Source organism: Lissotriton vulgaris, chromosome 3_1 (assembly GCF_964263255.1).
Source record: "Lissotriton vulgaris chromosome 3_1, aLisVul1.2, whole genome shotgun sequence".
Taxonomy (NCBI): Eukaryota; Metazoa; Chordata; class Amphibia; order Caudata; family Salamandridae; genus Lissotriton; species Lissotriton vulgaris.
Genome location: NC_141689.1, coordinates 1,839,336,363 through 1,839,363,372, shown reverse-complemented (window position 1 = coordinate 1,839,363,372; position 27,010 = coordinate 1,839,336,363). Strand labels below are relative to the sequence as shown.

General features: G+C 48.0%; 1 protein-coding gene across 1 annotated transcript in view; it reads left to right on the top strand.

The window, feature by feature from the left end:
* Nucleotides 1–27,010, top strand: part of LRBA (LPS responsive beige-like anchor protein) — a 2,444,222-nt gene that overhangs the window by 140,116 nt on the left and 2,277,096 nt on the right. The window contains exon 3 of the mRNA XM_086962285.1: nucleotides 4,600–4,831. Coding sequence (XP_086818411.1) covers nucleotides 4,600–4,831 — 232 coding nt within the window. The remainder of the gene's footprint in view (nucleotides 1–4,599; nucleotides 4,832–27,010) is intronic.

Genomic DNA, 27,010 nt, shown 5'->3' with positions numbered 1-27,010 from the left:
TTGAAGGGGCCAGATGTCCGGCGGGTCACAACTGGCAATCACAAGTGGGCCATACATACACTACCACGTGTGCGACCCTGAAACTAACCCCCCCCCTCACCTGCGCCAGCCTAACTAGCCACCGTACCATACTGCAACACTCAGTTGGCTATCACCGAATGGAGCAATATACGACTGTGTATCCCAGTTCTACCTCCCGGGTTCGTTTAAGTTAATATTACTACTGGCACGAAACAACCCCTACGATACAGTGCTAATAGAGAAAGTACGCCTCACATCCCAGTACAGACTGCCTTACATGAACGCTGATACTGCCTCACCACTCGCTCCTTAGAAATATCACCAATTCTGGGACTGTACGGGAGGCTATAGACCACAATGTTATTCGGCCTCATGTAAAGGTGTAAAATGTATGTGATATATCTTTTTATGTCAATGCCACCAATTCTGATGTGATGTACTTAAAGAAAATGCCAATAAAAATGATTTCCTAAAAAAATGAAAACAAATCAAGACACTTTACTTGGTGATGCTCAAATGATAAATATTCACTGATTCCTGATTTCCACACATCATTGCATGCAATATATGTTCTATCAGTAAAACTAAATGTCCGTGCAGATTTAGTGGCCATTTCAATGAAAAATGTGCCTTCTGTTAATGACCGACTACACCATGCTTTAGTTACATTAAAAAATCGCCTGCCTCATGTCCATTAAAGCTAAGTGGGTCACAAAAGTTTGTCTTGCCAAAAAGTAGGTTGTGGCTCTAAAACGTTTGGAAAGCCCTGTACTATTACCTTGTATCAATTAATTTAAAATGTCTATTTTTTCTGATTAATGCTTTCAACATACTTGACATTTCTAAACATCGCTTATTATTATTTAGGGTTTTAAATGTTAGTCTTCTACATTATACGCCCCAATGGGGATTTTGTCTGTTTTGCACGTAGCTGTGTCCTCCAAATATGTTTACCTCTTGTTCTGTGATTAATTCATTCGGGCTAGGGGTTACGGCAGCAATGTCAAAAGTGCTAGGGACAGAAGTGTTGTTGGATGCCAAATGTCTCCTTTTGATGGTGTGGTTAAGGGGGAGGAAGACTAGCCCAGGCACAATAGACTTTGGCTGGCACTTGCAGCTGGAGTCGCAAAACGAAATATCACTAGGTGCTGGGGTGTGCGCCGGCCCCCATCAGTGACTGAATGGGAGATCGACCTAGACTGGTGCCAACGAGCGGGGGAAGTAGTGTATAAAAGTAAGGGATGCCTAAAGAAATGGAAAACAATGTGGTCCCCCTGGCGAAGCTACAGAGGTACATAGAGAGGCCTAATGCCCCTGACACACAGAAACACTTATCCCACAACAAAAGACAGTAAGTCTGCTATAATCCACTCCGCGCTTAGAATAGAATTGGAAATGTATTATTATGATTGCTTTTAAGATGACTGTGATTATATGACCCCTTCTAGATGTATCTTTGTTATAAATTCAACCTGGTTGTATACATGTGTATATATTCAGCACATGTAATGTCTAATGAGTTGGTTTAATAAAAAATAAATAAATGTTTACCTCTAAATCTTTTGTAATGTAACTTATTTTAGTACTCTTTATGAATCCAAAGCTAGTTTCTGCCTTAGATTGTCCCATTTACATTTTGCTCTTTTTTTGCAACAAGAGACTGGCTCAAAGCGAACAGTGATTACAATTCTAAGAAGCACAAGTCGAAACCTGCATAGTGACTTCTGAATGGCAATCTATGCAAACAAATGAATGGGATTATAGAATTTATGAGTATTGAGTCCTATGGGATTATAGAATTTATGAGTATTGAGTCCTATGGGATTATAGAATTTATGAGTATTGAGTCCTATGTGACACTGCAAATCAGAGCTAGAGGTGGATATCTGGATGAGTTTGTTTAAAGAAATATTTCTGGTAGATTTGTAGAATGCGAGACAATTCACAAATGTCTATGTGAAGTCCAAACGCTATTGAAGATGTTTTGCAGGAAACAAATTTTGGGCAATGTGACAGTAGTCAAGATGATCTAAGTCAATTTGGAGTTATTGGAGGAACAGAATAATTTAATTATATTTCAGAGGTCCTGAGAAGATGCTGTTATAGCTAGATACATGTTATTTAAGTGAGAAAAGAGTTCAGATGCATCCAATGACAGAGTAGAGGATGGGAGAGGGCAGCAGGGTGTCACCCTATGTTGTAGCCTTTATGGAGTTTGACTTTAGCTAGTCATTGGCTTGTTAGAGGCTCGAAGGAGTGCCAGAGGAAGGGCATAAATGGGAATATGAGGGTTTTCAATATATACGTTTTAGGTTGTTGGCATGATGCATGATTGTGTTCCATTTTTAGTTTAAGCATTAGCTGACTTTTCAAAAGGAGAGTGTGATAGGAGAAGGTTAAAAAGTTGGAGCAATACCTAACCTCTTTAAACAATGCCGATTGTTATTGGCCTGATAAAATGAAATTGAAGATGATGGCAATACCAGCGTTTATGGTGGCCAGGAGGGAAGTATATGATTTGGAATGTGACTCGTTGGCTGGTTGTAAGGGTTAGTGTTAAAGGGATGTCTGAATGTGAGCAACTCTGGGCCGTACTTGAAGTCCACTATGTCACAGCTTGGCAAATGTATTGCACCATCTAGTTTGACGGAGTTAAACACCTTTTTGTGTGTTTAAGACTTTTCTCGATTTGTAAGAAGGGTATAAGAATTCTAACTTATGCAGACTTTACAGCATAAACGTTCTACATTATTTGATGGTACATTGTGAAATGGCTTTTGACATTTGAACGTGAGCCTTTCAGGAGAAATTCTGTTTAATATCCACAAATGTAGCCAGAGAACCAGGGTCACTGCAGACAGGTTTAGCATGTTATGTACTGTACTTCACTGGGGCATCTCACACCTAGACTTAATAGAACCGACATTTGAGGTTTGGGGTATCCCCCACATCCCGGAAAAAAAACACATCTGCAAATCAGGAGAACATGCAGTGGCCCATTTCTGCATCTTTGATGAAAAGTCTATTCTTCTATGGGGGATGCCCTCCTGGCTGGAGAGGACATTTTCCATAATGCTGTCCTCCTGCCTGGCAAGGGAATTTTCTATATGGATTTACACCGGTTGCAAAACTATCCTTAAAGTTCCTTTTTGGTGGAGTTATATGTTTGGTTTTTGGGTCTAGTGGAGATGGCTTGGGTTTCCCACTGCTTATTTCTCACATTTTATCAATGTCCAAGACAAGATGATTAAAGCAATAGCCCCCCCCCCGCCCCCCCCCCCCCCCCCAAAACAGTGAATTTCAGTGCTTAATGGCAAGGCATGCCCACCAATTTTTTTAATGTATTGAGGTAACACCTGCGGAATCTTCAGGCAATTGAGAAGATCCTCCAGTAGAAAACAATTTAAAAACAAATGGATTAAATGTTATTAAGGGCTGGCAAGATGTGTCCACCCTCTAACCTGGTGTGATGTTTTTTTCTCATCTCCTTTATAGCAAGCTCTGCCATGAAAGCAAATAGACTTACTGAAACTAATTTATCCTGATTTTTTTCAGTAGATAGTGAGGCAGCAGGTGCTTTAAGGGTGTGGTTTCTGTTGCCTTCAAACGCGGAGTCCACAAAACGTTTAAGTTAATTACTAGGACAGACGAACTAGTTACATGAAAAGAAACATTGTTACTGTGCACACAATTGGCAAGTTCCATGTCCTGCCTGGTTGAAGAATCCAGGACTAAGTAATTAAAAGGGTCTATGTGCCATTGTTCCTACTGTGGTCTCTGAGTTCCTTCATGAATGAAGTAATCTGTTTACCTCATTCCACCGCCACTCCACAAGAGTGGAAACTCAAAGGACTTGACACATTTTTAATGTTCAAAGAGCTCTGCATGTTTTACCTTGGCAGATTAAACTATTTCCATTGTTTTCTGAACGATTCTTTGCATTTGCCTGGCTCCGAGACTCGTGCACTGTTGATAATTATCATATTCAAATTATTCCTGCCTCAGTAGGCAGCTGCAATCACAAATAAGATCTTGGCCTGATGCAAGACATTGCAGCCACCCGGGGAACTCCTTGTAGTTTTTGTACGCTTCATTTGATGTGGTCTCCGTTTGGTCAGATTGGCTGAAAAATGCTTTTGTCTACACCTTTTTAAACCTGGTTTCCACTTCTACGGCTAGCTTTTTATGCCCCAGATTTTCACATTTGTAGTAATAAAGGACCTGTAGGATAAATTAAAGGATCTGTCCTTAGTCTTGCGGGCATATATTTAACCTCCTCTTTTCCCTCATTCGTTTTGGCCAAGATTGAGCCTTATGAGTGGGAGTCACTACCACCTTCCTGGCTTCTAGCAACTTCTGTCTAAGCACCTAATGTAGCAAGTGTCTGGTGCCTTCCTACAGGAGGATACCCTTTTCATATTACTGAAGCGCTAGGTGGGCACATCATCCTTTACAGTATAATAATTTTTTCTTTGAACTATGCTCATGCAATGTTTTGTTAAGAGACTCAACTGTTTATTGCAGCAGGACGATGCTTTGTGGTTGTCTCGTCTTCTAACCTGTGGCTCTCTTTTACAGCTTGTAGGAGGCCAATTTGACTTGGAGATGAACTTCATCATCCAGGAGGGTGAAAGTATTTCCTGTATGGTGGAACTGTTGGACAAATGTGATGTCACTTGCCAAGCGGAGATCTGGAGCATATTCACAGCCATTCTCAAAAAGAGCATTCGCAATCTCTTGGTGTGCACCGAAGTGGGGCTTGTGGAGGAGGTGCTAAAAAGGATCGATAAAGCAGACAACATGATTGCTGGTAGGAGAAGAGTAAACCATCCAGAAATATGGCTACATTGTTTTCCTGTTGGATGTTTGCAAAGGGTTAGGCTCTAGTTTTCACCCTGGATAAGACCGGAATTATGAAAGAATTTGTTCCCAAGATATAGGCACTGTAGTATGTTACAAACATGGTAATCTAACTGTTCATCAGTACAAAGGCAATTGTTGAAAGCTATCTCTTTGAAATTAGTTGTGGTGAAGTGTGTGAGCTTCGTGCGCAAAAGGTTGCTTCATTGTTTTTTATTATTCATTGTTACCTTTGGCTATCTATTGAATATACTGACATGCATGCGAAGAGAATGATTGAACAAATGCACATTCACATATTACAGTTGACACAGTCAATGATCTTTACAAGAGAAAATGTAGTGCTATACAAGAAATGACAGTGAAAATAAAAATATAACGATGGCAAGATGCTGAACATTATACATGAACAATGTGGTGCGAGGATAGCGAAAGCCACATGTTGTCAACCTTTGACCCTGACCAATGCAGACATACTGTCTCATAGAACTTTATTGTAGAATAAATATTAGTAATTGTGGCTTACTTGGGTCAGGTGTCTACCCGCAGTTGACTTCATTCAAAAAGAGTTTGCAGAGAAATGACGTTTCTTAACAGTTTAGCTCAGGTAATCCACTCTGATCAAACGATATTTGTGAACAATGCCCTATTAAAGATTGTATATCAGTTTAGATGTTGTACTAATGGGTGCTCTCACCACTACTTCCTTTATAGAAGGCAACATACAAAATAAATATCATGCTACAAGCACCCTCACTTGCTGTAGCACCAGGCTAAAAGAACATCTATGGTTCTGTGATCCAAGCTGCCAATTCTGCACCATGGGGTTGGTTGGGTGCTGGGGTATCTGTTTTGTTTGAGAGAGGATATACTTTGGCATTTGCATAGTCCAGCATCTCTTAACTGCAGAAACCTGTAAACCGATTATAGCATAGGGAATCCATTTTCCCATTTATTATAGTGTAAATAACTGTTGAATAAGCCATTAATTTGGAAAAGGTAATGAGTGACAACACTTTGAAATTTCCATTGCGTAGAGATTTACTTATTCTGCAACTTTTCAGATTTCCTTTGTCGTTTTGATTATTAAGTGAGCCACCGTTTTTAGAAAAGTACCATATTGCCGCCTCCAAGCAACTCCTGTATTGCTGTTTAGTTGCCCCTGGTGTGTTAGGATGAACTATACAAGATTGCTCCTATTTGTGTAAGTACCTTGATTCACGGCCCATAATACATGAAGTTGTGAATAAGGTGCATTTTGTGTATTGATGAAATAATCAGTACCCTACTATACAAATAATGACATTACTGAAGTTCTGGTAACCCCTGTGCCTTAACCTAAATAAACCAAAATACATGGTACCATTTGTACTAGAAATTTGGAATTGTAGCAGGACCACTCATTAATTGTGAGCATTTGATTTTAATTTGATTTTAGATGTATTACTTAAGCGGGTGTGGCTTGGCATTAAGAAGGATGGCTGCCTTTTAGCCTCTCTGTTCACTTCCCAGAGACTTATTGGCTCGATTCAGCTAAAATGGGTCATATTGCAGATCAAGTAACGGAAGGAGGCAGAGAACAAATGGATTCAATTAGGAGGTACGGCACGTGTAGTTTCGGCATATGCAGAAGACCTCATCCTATACATCCATGACCTGACAGATCACTTGGAACCTATTCCGAGCATATTCCAACAATTTGAATGCATATCAGGGCTGGCCATTAATGAAAAGAAATCACACAGGTTCTTTGTTTGCCGAAAGGAGGGCCCAGAGGTCATCAAATCGCGCATACTGTTTAGCTAGCCACTGCAATGGCTGTCATATTGGCTGGCAGGTCGCAAACTACACAAAATCGATCACACGTCACAAACATTGGCCCGGGGCATCCTGTACATCCTGCTATTACCTGGGAATAAGATACCCTCTTGCCTCCCCCCTCTGCTCCCAATAGCGCTCCTTTATTGGAAAAGGGCCTTACAATGCACTGGACGGAATGTCCCATAAGCACCTAACACTAACTCGTTAATGTTATCTTTCAGCCGGTTTAACTTCTGTCCCTGTCTCCCAAATATTCCTTTGTTTGAATAGTTTTCCACGTTCAGACAATATCTTATCTATGTTGTCTCATAATAAGTCCGTTTTTTGGACTCCGAATATTAGTTGTGCAGCCTTCCGTGGTCAAGCGAGTACGCTTTGAATGGAAGTAAACCCGGCTGAAGGATGACATTAATGCACCGAAACAACAGCACTGATGAAATAACGGTTACTTACCTTTGGTGACGAAACACTTGTTGGCTAAAAAGAGAACTCAAAAAGAACTACAGGAATAAATCAACCAATACAAAAAAAACTAGAATTGCTGATATCTGTAATTTATGTGATGTATAACGATATTACATTAGACACTTGCGAGTGCTGGGGGAGATATTACGTTTATCAACATGCCCTCCCTGTGGGAGACATTTCAAGATGCATATGAGCTTTTTGTTTAAATGAATTTTTGTAGTGCTGTGATTTTCATGATAGCGGTCCACAGAGTGCAGACTATCTACGCACTAATAAGTGCGACCAGCTTGATGACTGTTGGATGAAAAAGGAATAGTTGTGAATAGACAATGTAGTCATTAATATGTCTTTTAAATTATTCCTAAAACTGAAAAGTAGGTCCAAATTTGAAATAAAGGTTTAGTAGGGCATAATAGATTCGTTTTGCTGAGGGAATGCTTCTAATGGTTCATCAACACACCCTGGTGGAGGCTTTATATGTTTTGGTTGTTTCCAGGTGCTGGTGTGAGTTTTGTAGTACTGCAACTTTAGGGACCACAATTGGGAGAGGGATGACCGCTTGTATGAAACAAGCATTTACAATGCAATGGTCTCGGCATTGTTTTAGAGCCATTGGCATTGTTTATGACATTATTTTTATTTATGTTTTTGTTTTGAAAACATAAATAAATGACATTGTCATTTACAATACCAATTGCTTAATCGCTCGCAAATGCGAGACCTATTGCATTTGCACCCACACACAGCCACCCACACACACACACAGAGCCGCCCTCACAGAGTCATTCACATAGAGCCACACACACACACACACAGCCACCCACACAGAGCCACCTACACAGAGCCACCCACGCGCACACAGACAGAGCCACCCACGCGCACACAGACAGAGCCACCCACGCGCACACACAGAGCCACCCACGCGCACACAGACAGAGCCACTCACGCGCACACAGACAGAGCCACTCACGCGCACACAGACAGAGCCACCCACGCGCACACAGACAGAGCCACCCACGCGCACACAGACGGAGCCACCCACGCGCACACAGACGGAGCCACCCACGCGCACACAGACGGAGCCACCCACGCGCACACAGACGGAGCCACCCACGCGCACACAGACGGAGCCACCCACGCGCACACAGACGGAGCCACCCACGCGCACACAGACGGAGCCACCCACGCGCACACAGACGGAGCCACCCACGCGCACACAGACGGAGCCACCCACGCGCACACAGACGGAGCCACCCACGCGCACACAGACGGAGCCACCCACGCGCACACAGACGGAGCCACCCACGCGCACACAGACAGAGCCACCCACGCGCACACAGACAGAGCCACCCACGCGCACACAGACAGAGCCACCCACGCGCACACAGACAGAGCCACCCACGCGCACACAGACAGAGCCACCCACGCGCACACAGACAGAGCCACCCACGCGCACACAGACAGAGCCACCCACGGGCACACACAGAGCCACCCACGCGCACACAGACCGAGCCACCCACGCGCACAGACCGAGCCACCCACGCGCACACAGACCGAGCCACCCACGCGCACACAGACCGAGCCACCCACGCGCACACAGACCGAGCCACCCACGCGCACACAGACCGAGCCACCCACGCGCACACAGACCGAGCCACCCACGCGCACACAGACCGAGCCACCCACGCGCACACAGACCGAGCCACCCACGGGCACACAGACCGAGCCACCCACGCGCACACAGACCGAGCCACCCACGCGCACACAGACCGAGCCACCCACGCGCACACAGACCGAGCCACCCACGCGCACACAGACCGAGCCACCCACGCGCACACAGACCGAGCCACCCACCCGCACACAGACATAGCCACCCACCCGCACACAGACATAGCCACCCACCCGCACACAGACATAGCCACCCACCCGCACACAGACATAGCCACCCACCCGCACACAGACATAGCCACCCACCCGCACACACACAGAGCCACCCACCCGCACACACAGAGCCACCCACGCGCACGCACACCCACACAGAGCCACCCACGCGCTCACAGACAGAGCCGCGCACACAGACAGACAGAGCCATGCACACAGACCGAGCCACGCACACGCCTGCCAAAGTTATCTGATCAGTTGTTACTATTACTGTATGTACACAACTAATGTCTAATAATCGTCATGAAGCACATATTTAATTACCGGCAGTAACACAGTGCAATACTTCAGCTTCTTCGACAATGTCCTTGTAAAGAAATACATGTTACCCGCTCTGTGTGATGAGAGGCCCAGATGCTTCCGTATTCTACTGTAGACCTCATTCCTGTCGTTGCCTTCCGGGCCTGCGGTGGTGATAGAGATTCCATTCCATTTATGAAGCTAGCCAATGGTAGAGAAGGCGGGTTCAAGCCCTAGTACTGGGGACAATGTCCTCACTTGAGTATTGGTCTCACTCGAAGTCACTTACAGAGAAAAACCAAAAGTGTGGAGTGGAACCACTTTGAATAACCATAGTCACTGGTGAAAATTCATGGCGGCTCTCCCTTCCATTTTTTTTTGCTCACTGAGTTATCATGGAGAGTGCCAAAAGCAAAAGTCTTGACCCTTAATAGGCCTCAAGCTGCTATTCACTGATGCGGCCTAACAAGCCACTAGATATCTGTGTTTGCTTTTATTTCCATTCAGAGGGGGCGTGGTCTCGCAGTTCGTGACTGAGTATGCACCTTTTAGAAGAACATTATGGCAAAGTGTCCAGTGAAATGGAACGATTGCAGAAATGCCTTGGGCGAGGAGAAGCCCCAAGGGTGTGAGCTCTGTGAGGAAAGGAAGAGTAACAAAGCATATTGGTAAACCTAAGGCGGCCAACACTCTTTGTATCGGGAAGAGGCGGCACCAGTACTGTAAAAGAGTTTGAATTTTTACTCCAGATGTGGATGTGTAAGGGGAGGAGGGGTGCTATTCTTAAGGATATGAGAGGGATGTCTAGGGGTGAAGATCAGTCACAGGCTACGGGTGGTGGACTGCAGAGGCAAAAAGCACTTCAGGGGCTCGTTGTGTGAGCCTGGGCACATTGCTTATTTTCCATGTGCTTAATTAAATGCACCTTTCAAAATTAAGAGTGCTTAAAGAAGGTAAATGCCCATATAAGGTACTTTGTACAAGAGTGAATATTTGAAAGACGGGTTTTACGTTACGTGTTGCTACCTCAGCTGAATGGCACATGTGACCCTACACAACAAGTGTCCCCATTACCAAAGCAAATGGTCTCTACGTACAAAGATTAGAAATGTGAGAGGCTGAGACAGCTATTTGTGAAATCAAGAATAGGTGCTCTGCGCACTCTACACAGATCCCTGCACCAGGCGCGTGAACCCACTGGGCTGCCACCTGGCCCTCCAGAGCAGATTCGGGATCGATTGAATCAGAACGGAAAGTACATATAACGAGTTTAAGCTATTGGCATTGTAAATGACAATGCCTTTTATTTTATGTTTTAAAAACTAAAAACATAAATAAAAGGCATTCTCATTTACAATGCCAATAGCTTAAACTCTCATAAATGCGAGACCTATTGCATTGCAAATGCTTGTTTCAATACCAAGCATTGTGGCTATATGCTTATAAGCTTGCTTGGCTCTCTTCTGTGTGCATCGTGTTTAAGCCTTTGCAACACTTTTACAGCTTCTCTGTTGCTTAAATGATTCAAAGTGATGCAGAAACTGAAGGATAATGTGGTTCATGGCTAAATGCTTATAAGGTCCCAAAGGCTAGACCGATTGCATTGCAAATGCTAGTTGACTCCTGTGAAAGGCTGGTGTCCTTACCTCAGGCCCATAACGTAAGTTGGTGCATGTATCTAGACTAGGAGCTGCGGGTTTAAGGAGATGTAACAGTTATGTGATGCAAAGCCGATATGGAAATAAAAATATACACAGAAAAATAAGCTGCAATATTCTGAAGCCAACACTGGATGGCAGCAGACTGCACAGCAAGCGATCCACAAAACCACACGCTCCAAATCACAGATGTCCGCTTAACATCAACAAGGGCCAGGAGCCAAAGATTAGTTAATAGTCTTGCAATGCCCTTAGAGAGCACAGAACAATACAACGCACTGAGAAGAGACAGCATTGAAACAAGATAAATCTACTGACTTTTCTGTTAAAAAATGAAAGCACTCAATGCCACCAGAAAAGAGCTATCGCAAAATCGAATTTAAATGACCTAATGTGATATGGTTAACCCGGCCCAAGCAGTCAACAAAGCACAGTCAACTGAAAAGGTTTATTTACTATTTGTACTCCTTGAACTGTAAGGATATATAATCAGCGCTGTGAAAAGACTACACTGTTAGTAGTAGCTTGTTGTACGTCCAACGACGTGGTGGTGGTGGTGTGCAGTTTTGCGAGTATCTGCTGCAAGTGTGTATGTTTTGCAGTGATGCAAATTCCCTGTTCCATCTAGAACGTGATTTATATAGTCGTTTAGTATTAACCACTTTAACATTTCGAGCGTTCTGTATCTGCGTCTGAGTTTACTGCAATGGTTTACCATAGCCTCTGCCACTTGTGGAAAGCGTTTTGTAGTCCACTGCAGAGAGTGTCCAGTGTAAAGTCGTGTAAGCAATTGGTATCCAATTAGTATTCCTATTTTTTAAAATTTCACTTAGTGTTTGGCCTATTCACATCGTGTCATCAACGTGATAATGTCGAGTTCCACTTGCGCTGTCAAGGACTGGTCGACCACGCATGCTCAACGACCACCAACACGCCAATACACACTTGACAAAGCAAACCTGTTGCAAGACTAACTGTTCTACCCAAGTATGTGCCCCAACGCCTTGACACCATCAGGGTTGATTAGTTTGCGTTTAACAAATACCGAATTTACTTTTACAGTGGAACAATCCAGGACTGGTTTCTTCGTACTGCCTGGAAAAGCAAGCAGAACTTCAACGACTTGGGGACGTTGACAAAGCAGTTATTTGGGAGGTACCGCACACTGGTAGAATAGAATGTCTAGGAGCTACACCTAAACAATACAAGGCTTATCCTTTCTATACACCGTAGGTTCTAACCACACCCCGCTACAAAACCACAGCATGTCACAAAACAGGTCTCTAGAAGCGGTGTCACAGAAATAGCAGTGTCAACGAATGGAGTTACAGTGTAATAAACGGAGACATGTCAGCGCAGCAGTAAAGCTGCACGGCCGTGAAAGGATCATCTGCATTTAAAAACAAGAGACAAGCATGCTGCCTTCCGTGAAGCCGGCCAGGAACAGAGCAGTCATCGGCGCGCGGCGGAGACCCTGGCGCCATGAGCGTGCGCGCTACCAAATCCGTGCGTGGCAAGCTCTTGTCGGTCCCTCTCCCATTCAGAATGCTGGGCGCGTGCTCAGCTCTTGTCTCCGTTTGTCGCCTAAAACTATTGCTATAGTTCTCTGCCGAGAACGCGCTTCGCGCGTCCGTAAGCTGAGACCTAAAAAGGAGGCAGCCCAGTTCTTTAACTGGTGAGATGAGGGGGAAATAGCTTGGAGCCATCATATAGTTTATGGTGACGGTTCGATTTTACTGTTTCCTCTTCCGCACACAAACGCTAACTTGCACAGGTACATTGTATGAAATGGCACCAGTTCATTTGCAATCTAACCCCATAGTTTTAACTTTCAAATATTCAAGTATAGATGTCTGTCGAGTTAATTTTTGCACTGTTGTTGAGAGCTTGATGTAACAGTGAAGATGGCGCAATGAAGGAAAATTTATAAATGTGAAGTGGGAAGAATCCAGGCTAAGTCGGACAGTGAACAGTAGCAGCAACAACTTTAACTCTGAAAGGGAGGTATGATGGAGATTAAACTGGGCACAGGTGAGAATAAGTGGGATAAAAAGGACCAGCTCTATAATGAGCAGGAGTATAGTGAGAAAGGATAGGCTACCTCTCTACTAAATATGGAGTGTTGTAGGTTCTCAAACCATGGTAAGCTGTAGGAGTTGGCATTCTGGGCGCACTGTTTCAGAAAAGCGTTCTCATCTCCTTTTGCGCAGTTGCAGACCGATCACAACTTACCGGTGGGTCACTTCCTGGCACATAACAAACTACTGGTGGCCGAAATGCAGCGACTCTGGCAGATAGTTGACACAGAACAGTAATCACAACCCTTGGTACACAAGCTCCACACTATAGGCAGCGGCCGCAGACTAATCACATGGTTCACTCGGGCTCTAGCATACACACTGCATGACCCTCTGTAGTCCACTAGGCTGAAGTGGGATCGCGACATAGGGCGCAACCTGATGCAGAAGGAATTGGAAAAAGTTCTAACACATCCAACATAATGTCCTGCACAGGGCATATCTCACTCCGGTGCAGCACCTGCACAGGGCCTACGGCTCCACCTTAAGCTGCCCTAGATGCAGAGTGCAGGACGCTGATATAGCCCACATGTTTTGGAGCTGCCCCATGGTGCCAGCGCATTAACAGGAAGACACTGACGCATTAGCTGACATCACAGTACACACAGGGCTGTGCTCCATAGAGTGCAGAGTACTGGGTTTATGCAACTGTAAAATGACAAGGAGTGCTACTAACCGCCTTATAGATCTGGTGCTACTCAAAGTTTGGAGATCCATTGTCCTGCACTGGAAGGCCAGCACACTACCAGGTTTACAGTATTGATGCACAGTGACTCCCAAATGGGGTAAGGCTGAATCTGTGGCCCTCAGATGTCCGCAGGCCTGTGCCCTTCGTAGGGCCCCCATAGCAATATGATTGGACGTTCTGCTACACAAGCTGCAAGAACTCCAGGAGGACCTAGCGGACTGAGAGGTCTCCCTGACGACTCGTTAGCCATTATAGTACTTTGACGTACTACATAGTTATAACATGTGAAAAACTGTGAACCAGTATGTGCATAGCACTTCTTCACTGCGTTGAAATTTAACTTTAGACAAGAGGGTTTGCACTAAAGAAAGTTGATAAGACCCAAAATGAAAGCCGATAACAGCAGGCTAAAAAGGGAGTGACCTAGGTTCAGGGCATTCTCACTCTTCCTCACCTTGCTTTCAGTGCTATGTTGTAGAGGGTCCTGCCAGTTTTATCTCCACGTGATTCACTGTGTTCAAATTCCCCTGACCTGCTGTGGATTAAGAAGTTACTATATCGCCCAGTTGGCACAAATTTTGTTTCTGATTTCACTATTTTTCTGATCTAAAGGCAATCAAGAGACTTCAGCTGATGCTGTAAAAGATAAAATAGTCTACTCCATGTTTGTGTAAGCACTTTTATATAGTTCACAGATAAAGCATTTAAAGAAGCAAGACCCTTGTATGTATGAGAATGCTTTGTTGTAATATTTTTTTTTTTTAATTTTGCAGTACTTTACAGCTTTTCAGTTTTAGATTGTGTCCAGGTTCGGTCACGGTTATATAGTAAATTCTTTTGTTGTGTGATAAGTTTTACACATTTTTATCTCCATCTGATACTAGCTATTTAAGACTTATAAAATTACTAAACCATTCTCTGGAGAGCACGCATTAATGTAACAGAGGAAGCGCAGAATAGTATTAAACATTTTGTAGAAATCCACCATTTCGTTACTTAATTTTTCACCTCATTTTACTCCAGTTTCACTGATACAAGGACTCTGTGCACTGTGGCACTCCTATACAGTGTGTTTGCTCTGCCACTAAAATGTTATGTTAAAATTGGTTTCACCCAACTGATTTATTTAATTTTCCTGTAAAGGGCATTGTAGATAGCACAATAAAATCTTAAACTACACTAATGGCATGAAAGTTAAATGTCATGTGATGACTGTGCTGTCTATTTACACAACTCCCATGTATGACAAAAATACATTTCTGGGAAGCCCATAGGTTTGGTAGCGTAATATATAAAAAGAATAATAATGGCGACTACATATTGGGAATAGTGGACATTTTCTGTGGATACATTCCAAAAGCTTTTTTTAATGTGAGTATAACCTATTGGCCTGGAAGAATGAAGACAGACTATTTAAAATATTCAGTCTGTCGTTTCTTTGTTGTAGCTATAGTAACTGTATCTTTTTGTGTCTTATCTAAGGTTACAATGACCTTGACGGTTCTGTCCTGCACTTATAGGTTATGACCATATGTATTCATAGTTTCCTTGTAAAACACCCTAATACCGAGCCGTACAGCGGCGCTAAAGTAAAATATATATAAATAAATATTTCAGACTACATTTTCCATGAACAGGCTTATGTGTAACTTAAATTTTATATATTTGCTTGGCAAAATGCTAGCAAATGATTCAAAGTTATTATTCAGTTGATTTAACAAATGTAATTTCATGGTGGAAGTAGGCTTGTAATAGCTTTAGTGGAAACATGGCTTTTTTAAAATGTACTTTGTGCTGCCTTAGACAAAATAGTTTACAACTAGTTTTCCTCTTGGCTCACTACAGTGACTTAATACACGTTCCTGGCTAAGCCTGCTGCCAGAAGGCAATAGCTTAGCCTTTGGGCCCAAGAAGGCAAGTGTGTTGTCAGTAATTGGATACTTAACTAGGATAATGTCGAAGTGGGACATGGACAGCAGATAGAACAAAACATTGCTTTCACACTTACACTTCTGACTTGGAGATGTCACATAGGGCTGGAATTGTTTACCCTCATTCACTCCCAGGCCGACCTTGACTTCCTATCTCCAGTCCAAGCAGGAGAACGAATATTTTTGTCCCTGTCGGAGGGAGGGCCATTAATCAAAATAAGGGAGTAGTTGAGGAAGAGCCAGCGAGCTCCTTTCTGGTGGGATAGTAAGAGGAAAGGCTGGCTTGTGTGTAGAAAAGTATCCAATCGCTAGCTATTGCACAGGATAATACTGGCACCTCTCACCACCACCTCAAAACAATACTGCACCTGGGACGAAAGCATCTTTAAGAAAGCAGACTGCCAGAATGATGGAAGAAAAAAAAGTAAACTACTTTTAACTCCTGCTGACCATCAGGAATTGGAACTGTTTTTTAAAAACATTTTTATTTGCATTTGAGTAAATAACAACAAGACGGTCATGTCATTATCGGTCAACACATCTCGCTTCCTGCCCCCCCCCACTCTCCCCCCCCCAGATCTCACCATTAAAATCATCACATTAGTATACAGAACAAACCACCACGTCATTGCACTGTCCGCCCCAACTCTGACCCGCCTCAGGGCCCCACCACACAGCGCTGCTTCGCTCGAGACTGTGTCCATCTCCAATGTCCAGTGTGGTAACCCTCCATCGAGCCCATGATATTTTCGCCACTTGCCCCATATTCTGCCAAACTTCCTAGGGCATCCCCTTACTTTATAGGTAACCCTTTCAGCTGCCATGTAGAGATCTAGACCCCGTCACCACTCCTCCACCTGTGGTGTGTCGGAAGCCCCCCACTTCCGTGCCACATCTCTCTTAGCCACCACCAGGGCCAGAACCAAGAAGATCAATAGCGGTCGGGCCAGATCCACATCGTTGGTCATACCTACCAAGGCCATTTTGGGGTCGTGTTGCAAGGTTATCTCCAGGTCCTCTCCCAGCTCTTTCAAAATCTCCAACCAGTAAACCTGGATTTTCGGGCAGGACCAGGTAGAAATCTCCCCTCTCATGCCCACACCTCAAACAGCTCATATCCTCTGTTCTACCCATCTTATGTAGGCGCACCCTATCAAAATAAGTCCTATGTAGAACATTAAATTGTATGAACCTCAGACAGGATTTAATGGCTACCTCACGTGGATGCATGAGAACTGTTTCCCAGTCAACTGTGTCCATATCGCCCACCTATGCCTCCCACCTGCGTCGAAGGGTGTTAAGGTCGTCAGTCATATTTTTCATCAGGGTCTTATATGTGAGCGATACCCCTCTCCATTACTTGCTCTTGCAGAAGGCGGCCCTCAAGAGGGGCATATTCCGGGAGGGCTTCCCCTGGGAGCCCCTCCGCTCGCCAAGTATGCCTTAATTGCGCATACTTAAAATATTGTGTACGGAGCAAGCCAAACTCCGACCTCGGTGCTTGGAACGACTTCAGCTCCCCTCTTACAGTTATGTCTCCTATCGTCGAAATCCCTATGTTATCCCACCTCAGAAACCCTTTTAGTTTATGGAGTTCAGGCATCCAAGTACAGCTCCATAGCGGCTTTTGTCTAGTGGGTCCCTTTTCCCAACCCGTGATCTTAGTCGCTCTTTCCCAAACTGTCAACGTAATCCTAGTGGCCGGCAGCAGTTTCCCTATCTGCTCACCCCGTATATATAATAATCGTATGGACGGGTGCCCATTGTGTGTCGCTCAAGTGCATATGTGGGGTGCTGAGCTGGGGCATGATGCCAATCATTGACAGGCACCAAGTGTTCCGCCCAGTAGTACGCCTTAATGTTGGGAAGTGAGATCCCTCCACTGTATTGGTGCCGTTGCAGAGTGGCCAATGCTACCCGAGGGTGCTTGCCTAACCGAAGAAAGGTTCGCAATTCCGTATTGATGTCCGTAAACATCTTGCTTGGAAGGAGGTAATACTAGTTTTGAAACGTATATAGGAGCTTGGGTAATATCATCATTTTAAACGGGGCAGCACGACCCAGAATCGTGAGAGGCAGGAGGCTCCACCTATTTGCATCTTCCGTGAAGGCCTGTATTATCCGTTTAATATTTTTGTCAAATGAGCGACCTCTGTTCAGGGTCATATACACTCCAAGATAAGTAAAGCCCTCCAAGGTGGTCTGCAGCCGGTCCGGGAGGTTCGTCCATCGCCCCTGTCCCTTCGGGTCATAGAGTACAGACTTGTGCCAATTTATCCTTTAGCCAGCATGGGCACCGTATTTTTCCAGCTCTGTGAACAGGGCTGGTATCGTTGTTTCCGGGTGTGTTATGTAGAGGAGGACATCATCTGCATGGAGATATTTTTTCCTCTGCAGAATCCTCGGACCCTAATTGAAAGCCCCTTATGTCCGCGTTTTGCCGAATTGCTGCCGCTAAGACCTCGATCGTCAGTGTGAAGAGCAGGGGGGAGAGGGGGCAACCCTGCCGGGTCCCCCGCCGCACCGGGAAGTCCCACGATAGAACCCCATTTACCTTGGCCCTTGCTCTGGGGTCCGTATATAACAATTGGACCCATTTCTGGAATTTTAAACCAAACCCCAGTCTCTCCAGGACTCCCTCCAAAAACGGCCAGTGCACCGCATCAAACGCCTTTTCCGCGTCAAGGGATAGGATCCAATGGGGGTCCCGTCTTTTGCTCACCTCCTGCAACCAGTTGTGGGTGCGTTTGAGGTTGAACCTAGTCGCTCTACTTGGGAGGAACCCAGTTTGGTCTAGATGCACGAGGTCTGGTATTACCCTCCGTAACCTGAGCGCCAGGACAGTCGCCAATAGCTTCACCTCAATGTTTAAAAGGGATATAGGACGATAAGACGCGCAGTCTTCCAGTGGTTTACCATCCTTATGGATCGGGATTATCGTTGCCATGCGTAAGTCGGGAGGGAGCTGTCCCTCCTCACCCGCCCCTTCAAATAGTCTTAGGAGGTGACACGCCAGAATATCCGCCGTTCGTTTAAAGAACTCTGCATGGGAACCCTTTAGGGCCTGGTGATTTCCTGGCGCGTATTTTCGTAAGGGCCTTTTTAACCTCGTCTAATGTAATGTCCCGTCTCCAGATCTGCAGTGTCCTCCTCCGCCAGGATGGGGAGGTCTAAATGCGTCATGTAATGCAGAGCATCGTCCTGCAACCCTAAATCCCGTGCCTCGTAAAATAGTTGGTAGTGCGCAGCAAAAGCCTCTGCAATCTGCCTGTCCGACCTAGTTACATTCCCCTGAGCATCCCGGACCTGCTCCACCCACCTAGCATCTCTCTCCTTCCGGCTTAACCATGCCATCAGCTTCCTCGACTTGTCCCCTACATCGTATAAACGATGTAGTGTCGCCAGCGCCTGCGTTTTAGCCTCACCTGTGGCTAGATCCCTATATTGACACTGGACATCCGACAGCTTGCGGAGAGTTTGGGCAACTCTCTTGGAGTGATAGTCCCTCTCCAGTTCCAGTATTTGGGCTTCCATGGATTCGATTTCCCCCTGGACCTTCCGTCTCTCCTCCGCCAATCTATTCTGAGCCCTATTTCTCAGGACTGCTTTGAGGGCCTCCCAGAAGACCACCGCGGACGAGACGAACCTTCATTCTCTGCTATATACACTTTTACATCGGCCCTGAGGCCCTTCAGGACAGCCAGGTTTTGTAGGTCCCACGCCGTCAACCTCCAGGACCCACTCTTCCGTTCGTTTCTCCCCCCCCCCCCATTCACCTCCCCCTTCACCAGGAGCGGGGAGTGATCCGATATCCCCCTTGCCTTGTATTCAGCTATGTTGTTTCCTGACATAACCTGGCGGCCCAAGAAGATGTAATCAAGTCTAGAATAGACCCGGTGTGCGCCCGAGAAGAAGGAATATGCCCTAACTTCGGGGTGCATCCATCTCCACACATCCATCAATCCCAGGGTATCTATCATCTTAGCTAGGTAAGTCGAGGTAGTGTCCCTGGTCCTATCCCCTGATCTGTCCATCGTCGGGGTAATTACGTCATTAAAATCCCCCCCCCCCCCCAGTATCTGTAGAGTGTCAGATGTGTTCAGCAGGATACTAGTGACCCCTTTCAGTTATTGTTATCTGAGGTTTGTATAGCGCCAAATCACCGTCAGGTCTCTAGGCGCTTCTGACAGATGCAGTAACAACAATTGAATAAGTGAACAGAAGGTACGGATGTAACAAACCTTGATCAAATGGAACAGAAAGCTTCCCTAAATAAAAGCGTTTTCAATGACTTCCTGAAGTGGAGAAGGTTAGTTTCTTTGCGGAGGGGCTCAGGTAATTTGTTCCACATCTGTGGGACTTGGACAGAAAAGGATCTCCCACCCTTGGTTGCCATTTTGAAACGCGGACAAGACAACAGTTGGGAGTCGGAAGACCTCAACGCTCGATTGGGCTTATAAACCTCAAGCCGTTCTTTTATATAGGCAGGTGCATGCCCATAGATTCCCTTATGGGCAATGCATAAGCTTTTAAATTCCACCCTTTGCTTTATGGGAAGCCAGTGTAGCCTGTGCAATAATGGGGAGGCATGGGTCTGTCTGGGTGATCTAAAAATTAGTCGCGCTGCATCGTTCAGAAGAACCTGCAGGCGGTTGATCAAATCTTTTGGCAAACTTAGGTAGAGTGCGTTCCCATAATCAATCCTTGAGATTATAGTAGCCAAAACAATAGTTCGGAGCATATTTGGGAAAGTAGGGGAACTAGTTTGCGCAGTTGCCTAATTAAGTTGGTGCAAGTTCCGACAACAGAAGGTACTTGGCTAGCCATTGTCAGCTCATGGTCTATCTTAATACCAAGGCTTTTAACGTTAGGACATGGTTTCGGGGTGGGGCCAAGCTCTTGGGGCCAGAACAAATCACCCCAAGGCAAGGCAGCAGTTGAGACCACTAGGACCTCAGTTTTTTGGGGATTTATTTTCAGCAAATTTGCCGTCATCCAGCTCACCGTAAACCTGAGTATATTCTGGGCCGGAGTCTGGGCAGATGTTGTGTTGTCAATACTCAGCAGCAGCTGAGTATCGTCTGCATAGTTAAAAATTCTGCAGCCCATACTTGCCAGGGACTCTATCAGTGGTTGTAGATAAAGATTAAATAAGAGTGGTGACAATGCAGAGCCCTGCGGGACTCCACACTCAAGAACACCCACCTCGGATATACAATCCGCTAATTGAATCCTCTGGGTCCTCCCTGACAGAAAGGATTTTAGCCATTGAAATGCCAGGTCCTTTATCCCAAACGCGGCCAGTCTGTCCAGGAGCAGGGCATGGCTGACAGTATCAAACGCCGCTGAAAGGTCTAAAAGTATCAGGGCACTTGGTTTTTTACTGTCAGCCATGCATCTGAGATCATCTAGCACCGAGAGTGTTAGACGGGACCTGGAGGGTCGGCCGAGGACAAGGGGAGAGGTCTCCGGGGAGAGCCGTCTCCAGCGATCGTACAGACAAGTAACTTCCCCCCCCACAGATGTACACCACACAAGGATAAGGTTCAACGTTCTTTATAAGCAAAACTTCAAGTACGGTGAAATGGTACAAGGAGGTCTGGACTCAGGGGTCCCCTCTATTCTAGTCTCTTGGTTGGGGAAAGGGTAGCGGGACAGTCTCGTTACCAATCTGGTAGATGAAATAGCTCACAATCCTCGAGCTCGGCGTTCTAGATGGTCGGGCCGCGGCGGAGCCTGCAGGTCCCGGGATGGTTGAAGGTAGCGACGGTCCGCGGCGGAGCCAGCAGGTCCCGATGAAGGAGGTGGTTACAAACGGTCCGCGGCCACGCCAGCAGGTCCCGACGACGATGAAGGTTTCAGAAGGTTGCGGCAGCGCCAGCAGGCAGGTCGATAGTTCGCAAGGCAGGGCTACGGCAGCGCCAGTAGTCCGTCAAGGATGAGTTCTTCACTGCGTCTCTCGACTCCAGGATACAACTGCCTTCCTGCTCTGGAGCTGCCCCAGTTATAGGTCTGGCGCCCTTTGATGTCCGGACCCTCGCACTTGGAGGTCGGGAGGTCCAGGATGAGGGAGACCAGACACCCAGCAGGGGGGTGGAGCCAGCGCCCGGGGGAGCTGGGGCGATCGGCACCTGGCGGGGGAGAGCCATCGACACCTCTTTCTCCCATTGACCTGCCAAGTAGTCCGCTCACCTCCTGCGTGGATGGTGGTGCCGGGATGTCGGGGCCTGGCCAGGCCCAGGGTTGGGGTCGATCGGAGGCCATGCGGCCTTGTGGTGCTGTGTCCAAGATGGCGCCCAGGCCGGGCGAGAGGGCCGGTAGGGAATCGAGCCCATGATGGGGAGATGTCCAGGGGCAGGGGTCCCATATGAGACGGGAAACGGGTGGTTGTTGCGCGTAACACCTGAAGAGCCAGGCTCGGGCCTGGTCGTGCGGGGAGGGAGCAAGCCTTTCACGTGGCCTGTCCAACATGCGTCCCCCCCAGCTGAAGGCGGGGAGAGTCACCCATCCTCTTGGGGACTCTCTTCGTCGAGGCGGAAAAAGCGTGACAGGCCATCTGCGTTGGCGTGGTCTTGCCCTGGTCGATGTTCCACAGTGAAGTCCATCCCCTGCAGGGAGATGGACCAACGCAAGAATTTCGGGTTTTCCCCCCGCATCTGCATTAGCCACTGCAGGGGCCGATGATCGGTCTGTACCCGGAAGTGGGTACCGAAGAGATAAGGCCGGAGCTTTTTGAGGGCCCACACCACGGCAAAGGCCTCCCTCTCGATGGTGCTCCAGCGTTGTTCTCGGGCCAGGAGCCGTCTGCTGATGAAAGCCACTGGCTGGTCAAGTCCTTCGGGGTTCAGCTGGGAAAGGACTGCCCCAATGCCATGGTCGGAGGCGTCCGTTTGGACGATAAATTCCTGACTGTAGTCGGGGGCCTGGAGCACAGGGGCGGAGCACATGGCGGCCTTCAGCTTCTCGAAGGCCGCTTGACAGTCGGGGGTCCAGGGGCCCCACAATGTCTATCCCCACCCTCTCGAACGGGGTGGTGACCACCGGGAAAGGTTGCAGAGGTGCTTTAAGCTTGCGGCCGCTCTTCCCGCTGGCCTGGCACGTGGGGCAAGACCGGCAGTGCTGGAGTACGTCGTTCCTCATCTTGGGCCAGAAAAAGTGAGTCACCAGGCGACACTAGGTTTTGTCCTGACCCAGGTGGCCAGCCAGGGAGACATCGTGGGCCAGGTTTAGCAAGAAGTCTCTAAAGCGTAGGGGCACCACTAGCACTCGACTGGCCCCTAACTCTGCGATTCTCTGTTTGCTGTACAACAGGTCATTGTCCCAATAGACCCAATGGGTTCCGGAGGTATCCCCTGCACTCTGGGCGAGGGCTTGTTGGCGGAGTCCCTCGAGGGAGGGACAGGTCTTCTGCTCGTGGCGAAACTGTTACTGGGTGGGCCCCCCCTCCTGACGCCACTGAACCAGGCCGGGAAGGTCCGGAGGCTGAACGAGCCCCTCGGGAGTTTGCTCTGGGGGGGACGGCACGGTCGGTGTCTTCTACTGGAGCGACCGGGGGAGGAGGTGCCGGCCATTCATGTTCTTCGGGTCGGGGGGTGGCACGGGCAGCCATGGACCGGGTGGTTACGCACGCCCAGTCCGGGATGCCCAACATCCCCAGGTGCTCTCTCCTCTCTACGGCGGCCCACGGGGAACTCTCAAGATCATTTCCCAGGAGACAGTCTACGGGGGCATCATCTCGGACCGTCACCTTCAACATGCCGGAGACTCCTCCCCACTCGAAGGGGACGCAGGCCATCCGACATAGACTCTCCGAATTGTCGGCTGAACGGACAGGGCAGAGAACGTTCGGCAGGATCTGTTCTGGGGTCACCAGGTGACAGCGGACGGCCGTTACACTGGCCCCGGTGTCACGTAGAGCTTCGGCCCGGCGTCCATTAATGTTCACCCACTGACTGTACTTCCGGGTGTTGGCGGGTAGGGGGACCCGCGGGACCATGTCTCTTCCCCCTAGGCACGCTAGAACCATGGCGGCGGGTTCCCATTCTTGGTGTTCTTGCTCACATTCCTCGTGTTCTTCGGGGATTTGTTCTTCCCCCAGGGCGGCGGCAGCCATCTGGCGGGGTCTCGGAGTCTGGCTCTGTGGACAATTCGGGTCGTTTGCGTAGTGGCCGACTCGCTGGCATCGGTGACAGGTGACATTGGCTCTGTATCCCGGCCGCGCCGGGGTGTTGCCCCGGTTGGCCGGGGGTGGGGTGCTGGTAGCGGGAGCGGCCGGGGCGTTGTCTCTTCCTCGGCCCTGGCCCCCTCCTCCTCCTCGGGGACGGTGCTGACCGTGGTTGTTCCGGTTCTGTTCATGGGACCCATTTCGGCCCACTCGGGTAATTTCCCACCGGTCAGCCTCGGCGGCGAGCTGCCGCGGATCAGTCAATTTACTGTCGAGGAGGTGCTGCCTGAGCTCGACGAAGCAGTTGTTTGATAGATGCTCCCATACCATGAGATTGAAGAGTTGCTCGTAGGTCGTTACGTTGCTTCCCTTGATCCAACCCTCGAAGGCTCGGCTGAAATAGTTCACGTATTCCACCCAAGTTGTACCCGGGATCCGGGTGCAGTCTCGGAACCTCTGGCGGTACATTTCGGGTGTGAGCCCATAGCGGGTGAGGAGGGTAGCTTTCATGTGGTCATAGGAGGTCATCAGATGGTCGGGAAGCTGTAGCAGGGCATCGCGGCCCTCATTGACGAACCTCCCCCATAGACCGGCTCCCCAGTCGCTGCGATCGATCCGGTGGGAGGTCATAGCGATCTCATAGGCCTTGAACCACTGCTGTATGTCGTCATCTCGGAAATATTCTCGAACGACATCCTTGGGGATGTGTACCTTCTTTTCTGTTGCCCCCGGGGTGCGCGGTTGCTCGGGCACCCCTAATTCTTTGTTCTGCTTGCGTAAGTCTATCTCAGCTAGTTTGCGCTCGTGTTCATACGCCAGTCTCTTCTCTTCGAGCTCTCTTTGTCTCTGTTTCTCTTCCCGTTCTTCTCGGAGCCGCAGGTGTTCCAGGTTCAGTTTTTGTTCGGCTAATTTGAGTTCGCCATCCATTTTGAGCCGGGCCATTTCTAGCTCATGTAGTCGGTTTCTTTCTCGTTCTTGGATCTCATCTGGCGAGAGACCCGTTCTTTGCTCCTCGGGAGCCGTGGTGTTTTTCTCTGCTGCTGCGACATTTTGGTCCGGGGGTCTGACGGCCCCGGTTTCTGCCCATGACTCAATGGCGTGCTTGAAATCGTCTTTAGTACTCAGACCGGTGGTAGCGATACCTAGTTCAATGCAGAATTGTTTCAACTCACGATGGCTGTACTCTTCCAATTTCTCCATCTGGAATTTCTCGGTGGATCCGCTTTCTTTAGTTGACATTGTGGTTTTGTTGTGGGGTGAGCTACTCTCTGTACGATTACGCGTCGATTCGGATCGCGCCGCTGGCCACCAATGTTAGACGGGACCTGGAGGGTCGGCCGAGGACAAGGGGAGAGGTCTCCGGGGAGAGCCGTCTCCAGCGATCGTACAGACAAGTAACTTCCCCCCCACAGATGTACACCACACAAGGATAAGGTTCAACGTTCTTTATAAGCAAAACTTCAAGTACGGTGAAATGGTACAAGGAGGTCTGGACTCAGGGGTCCCCTCTATTCTAGTCTCTTGGTTGGGGAAAGGGTAGCGGGACAGTCTCGTTACCAATCTGGTAGATGAAATAGCTCACAATCCTCGAGCTCGGCGTTCTAGATGGTCGGGCCGCGGCGGAGCCAGCAGGTCCCAGTATGGTTGAAGGTAGCAACGGTCCGCGGCGGAGCCAGCAGGTCCCGATGAAGGAGGTGGTTACAAACGGTCCGCGGCCACGCCAGCAGGTCCCGACGACGATGAAGGTTTCAGAAGGTTGCGGCAGCGCCAGCAGGCAGGTCGATAGTTCGCAAGGCAGGGCTACGGCAGCGCCAGTAGTCCGTCAAGGATGAGTTCTTCACTGCGTCTCTCGACTCCAGGATACAACTGCCTTCCTGCTCTGGAGCTGCCCCAGTTATAGGTCTGGCGCCCTTTGATGTCCGGACCCTCGCTCTTGGAGGTCGGGAGGTCCAGGATGAGAAAGACCAGACACCCAGCAGGGGGGTGGAGCCAGCGCCCGGGGGAGCTGGGGCGATCGGCACCTGGCGGGGGAGAGCCATCGACACCTCTTTCTCCCATTGACCTGCCAAGTAGTCCGCTCACCTCCTGGGTGGATGGTGGTGCCGGGATGTCAGGGCCTGGCCAGGCCCAGGGTTGGGGTCGATCGGAGGCCATGCGGCCTCGTGGTGCTGTGTCCAAGATGGCGCCCAGGCCGGGCGAGAGGGCCGGTAGGGAATCGGGCCCATGATGGGGAGATGTCCAGGGGCAGGGGTCCCATATGAGACGGGAAACGGGTGGTTGTTGCGTGTAACACCTGAAGAGCCAGGCTCGGGCCTGGTCGTGCGGGGAGGGAGCAAGCCTTTCACGTGGCCTGTCCAACAGAGAGCATTACTAACTCGGTGCTGTGATGTGCACGGAACCCCGCTTGACGCTCCTGGAGTAGATGGTGTGACTCCATGAAGGAAGAAAGGGATTTTAGCACATGTTGTTCTAGTATCTTGGACAGAAAAGGCAGCTGGGATATTGGCCTATAGTTTTTCAGAATAGCCGGGTCCGCCCCCGGATTTTTTATCAGGGGCTTGACGCGTGCCTCTTTAAAGCTAGCTGGTAAAAGACCGGTGTCTAGTGAGTTGTTTAAGAGGCAAATGATATGGTCCTCTAGAACAGGAAGTGCAAAACGAAAGATTTTGGGGGGGCCTGGGTCTGCAGGGGAGCCTGACTTGGTTGTATTCATAAGCTGCCCAAGAATTATAGAATCTATACCTGGAAACCTAGTGATGCTGGATCTCGGAGGGGCTTGAGGGACCTGTAGTTCAAAGGAAGTATTAAGAGTGTCCTTCTTAATATCTGACAAAATGGTTGCCACTTTCTCAAGGAAGTAACATTGAAAGGTATTAGAGTCTATCGTTATTTCAACCTTTTCATCTTTCTTACTCAGTTCTTTTAGAATTTTGAATGTTTCTTTCAGTGTGGGCGCCTGCAACTTAGGAGGGGCATATGCCAAGACAATCATATACTCCTTCCTCCTCCACGCACTCCGCACTCCTACATATGTCCCTAGGGGATCCGTCCAGACCTGCGCCACCCGAAAAGGTTGGTCCTTTCTAATCCGTATGGCCACCCCTCTTGAGCCCTTAGTGAAGCCTGCGTGTGCCAAAACT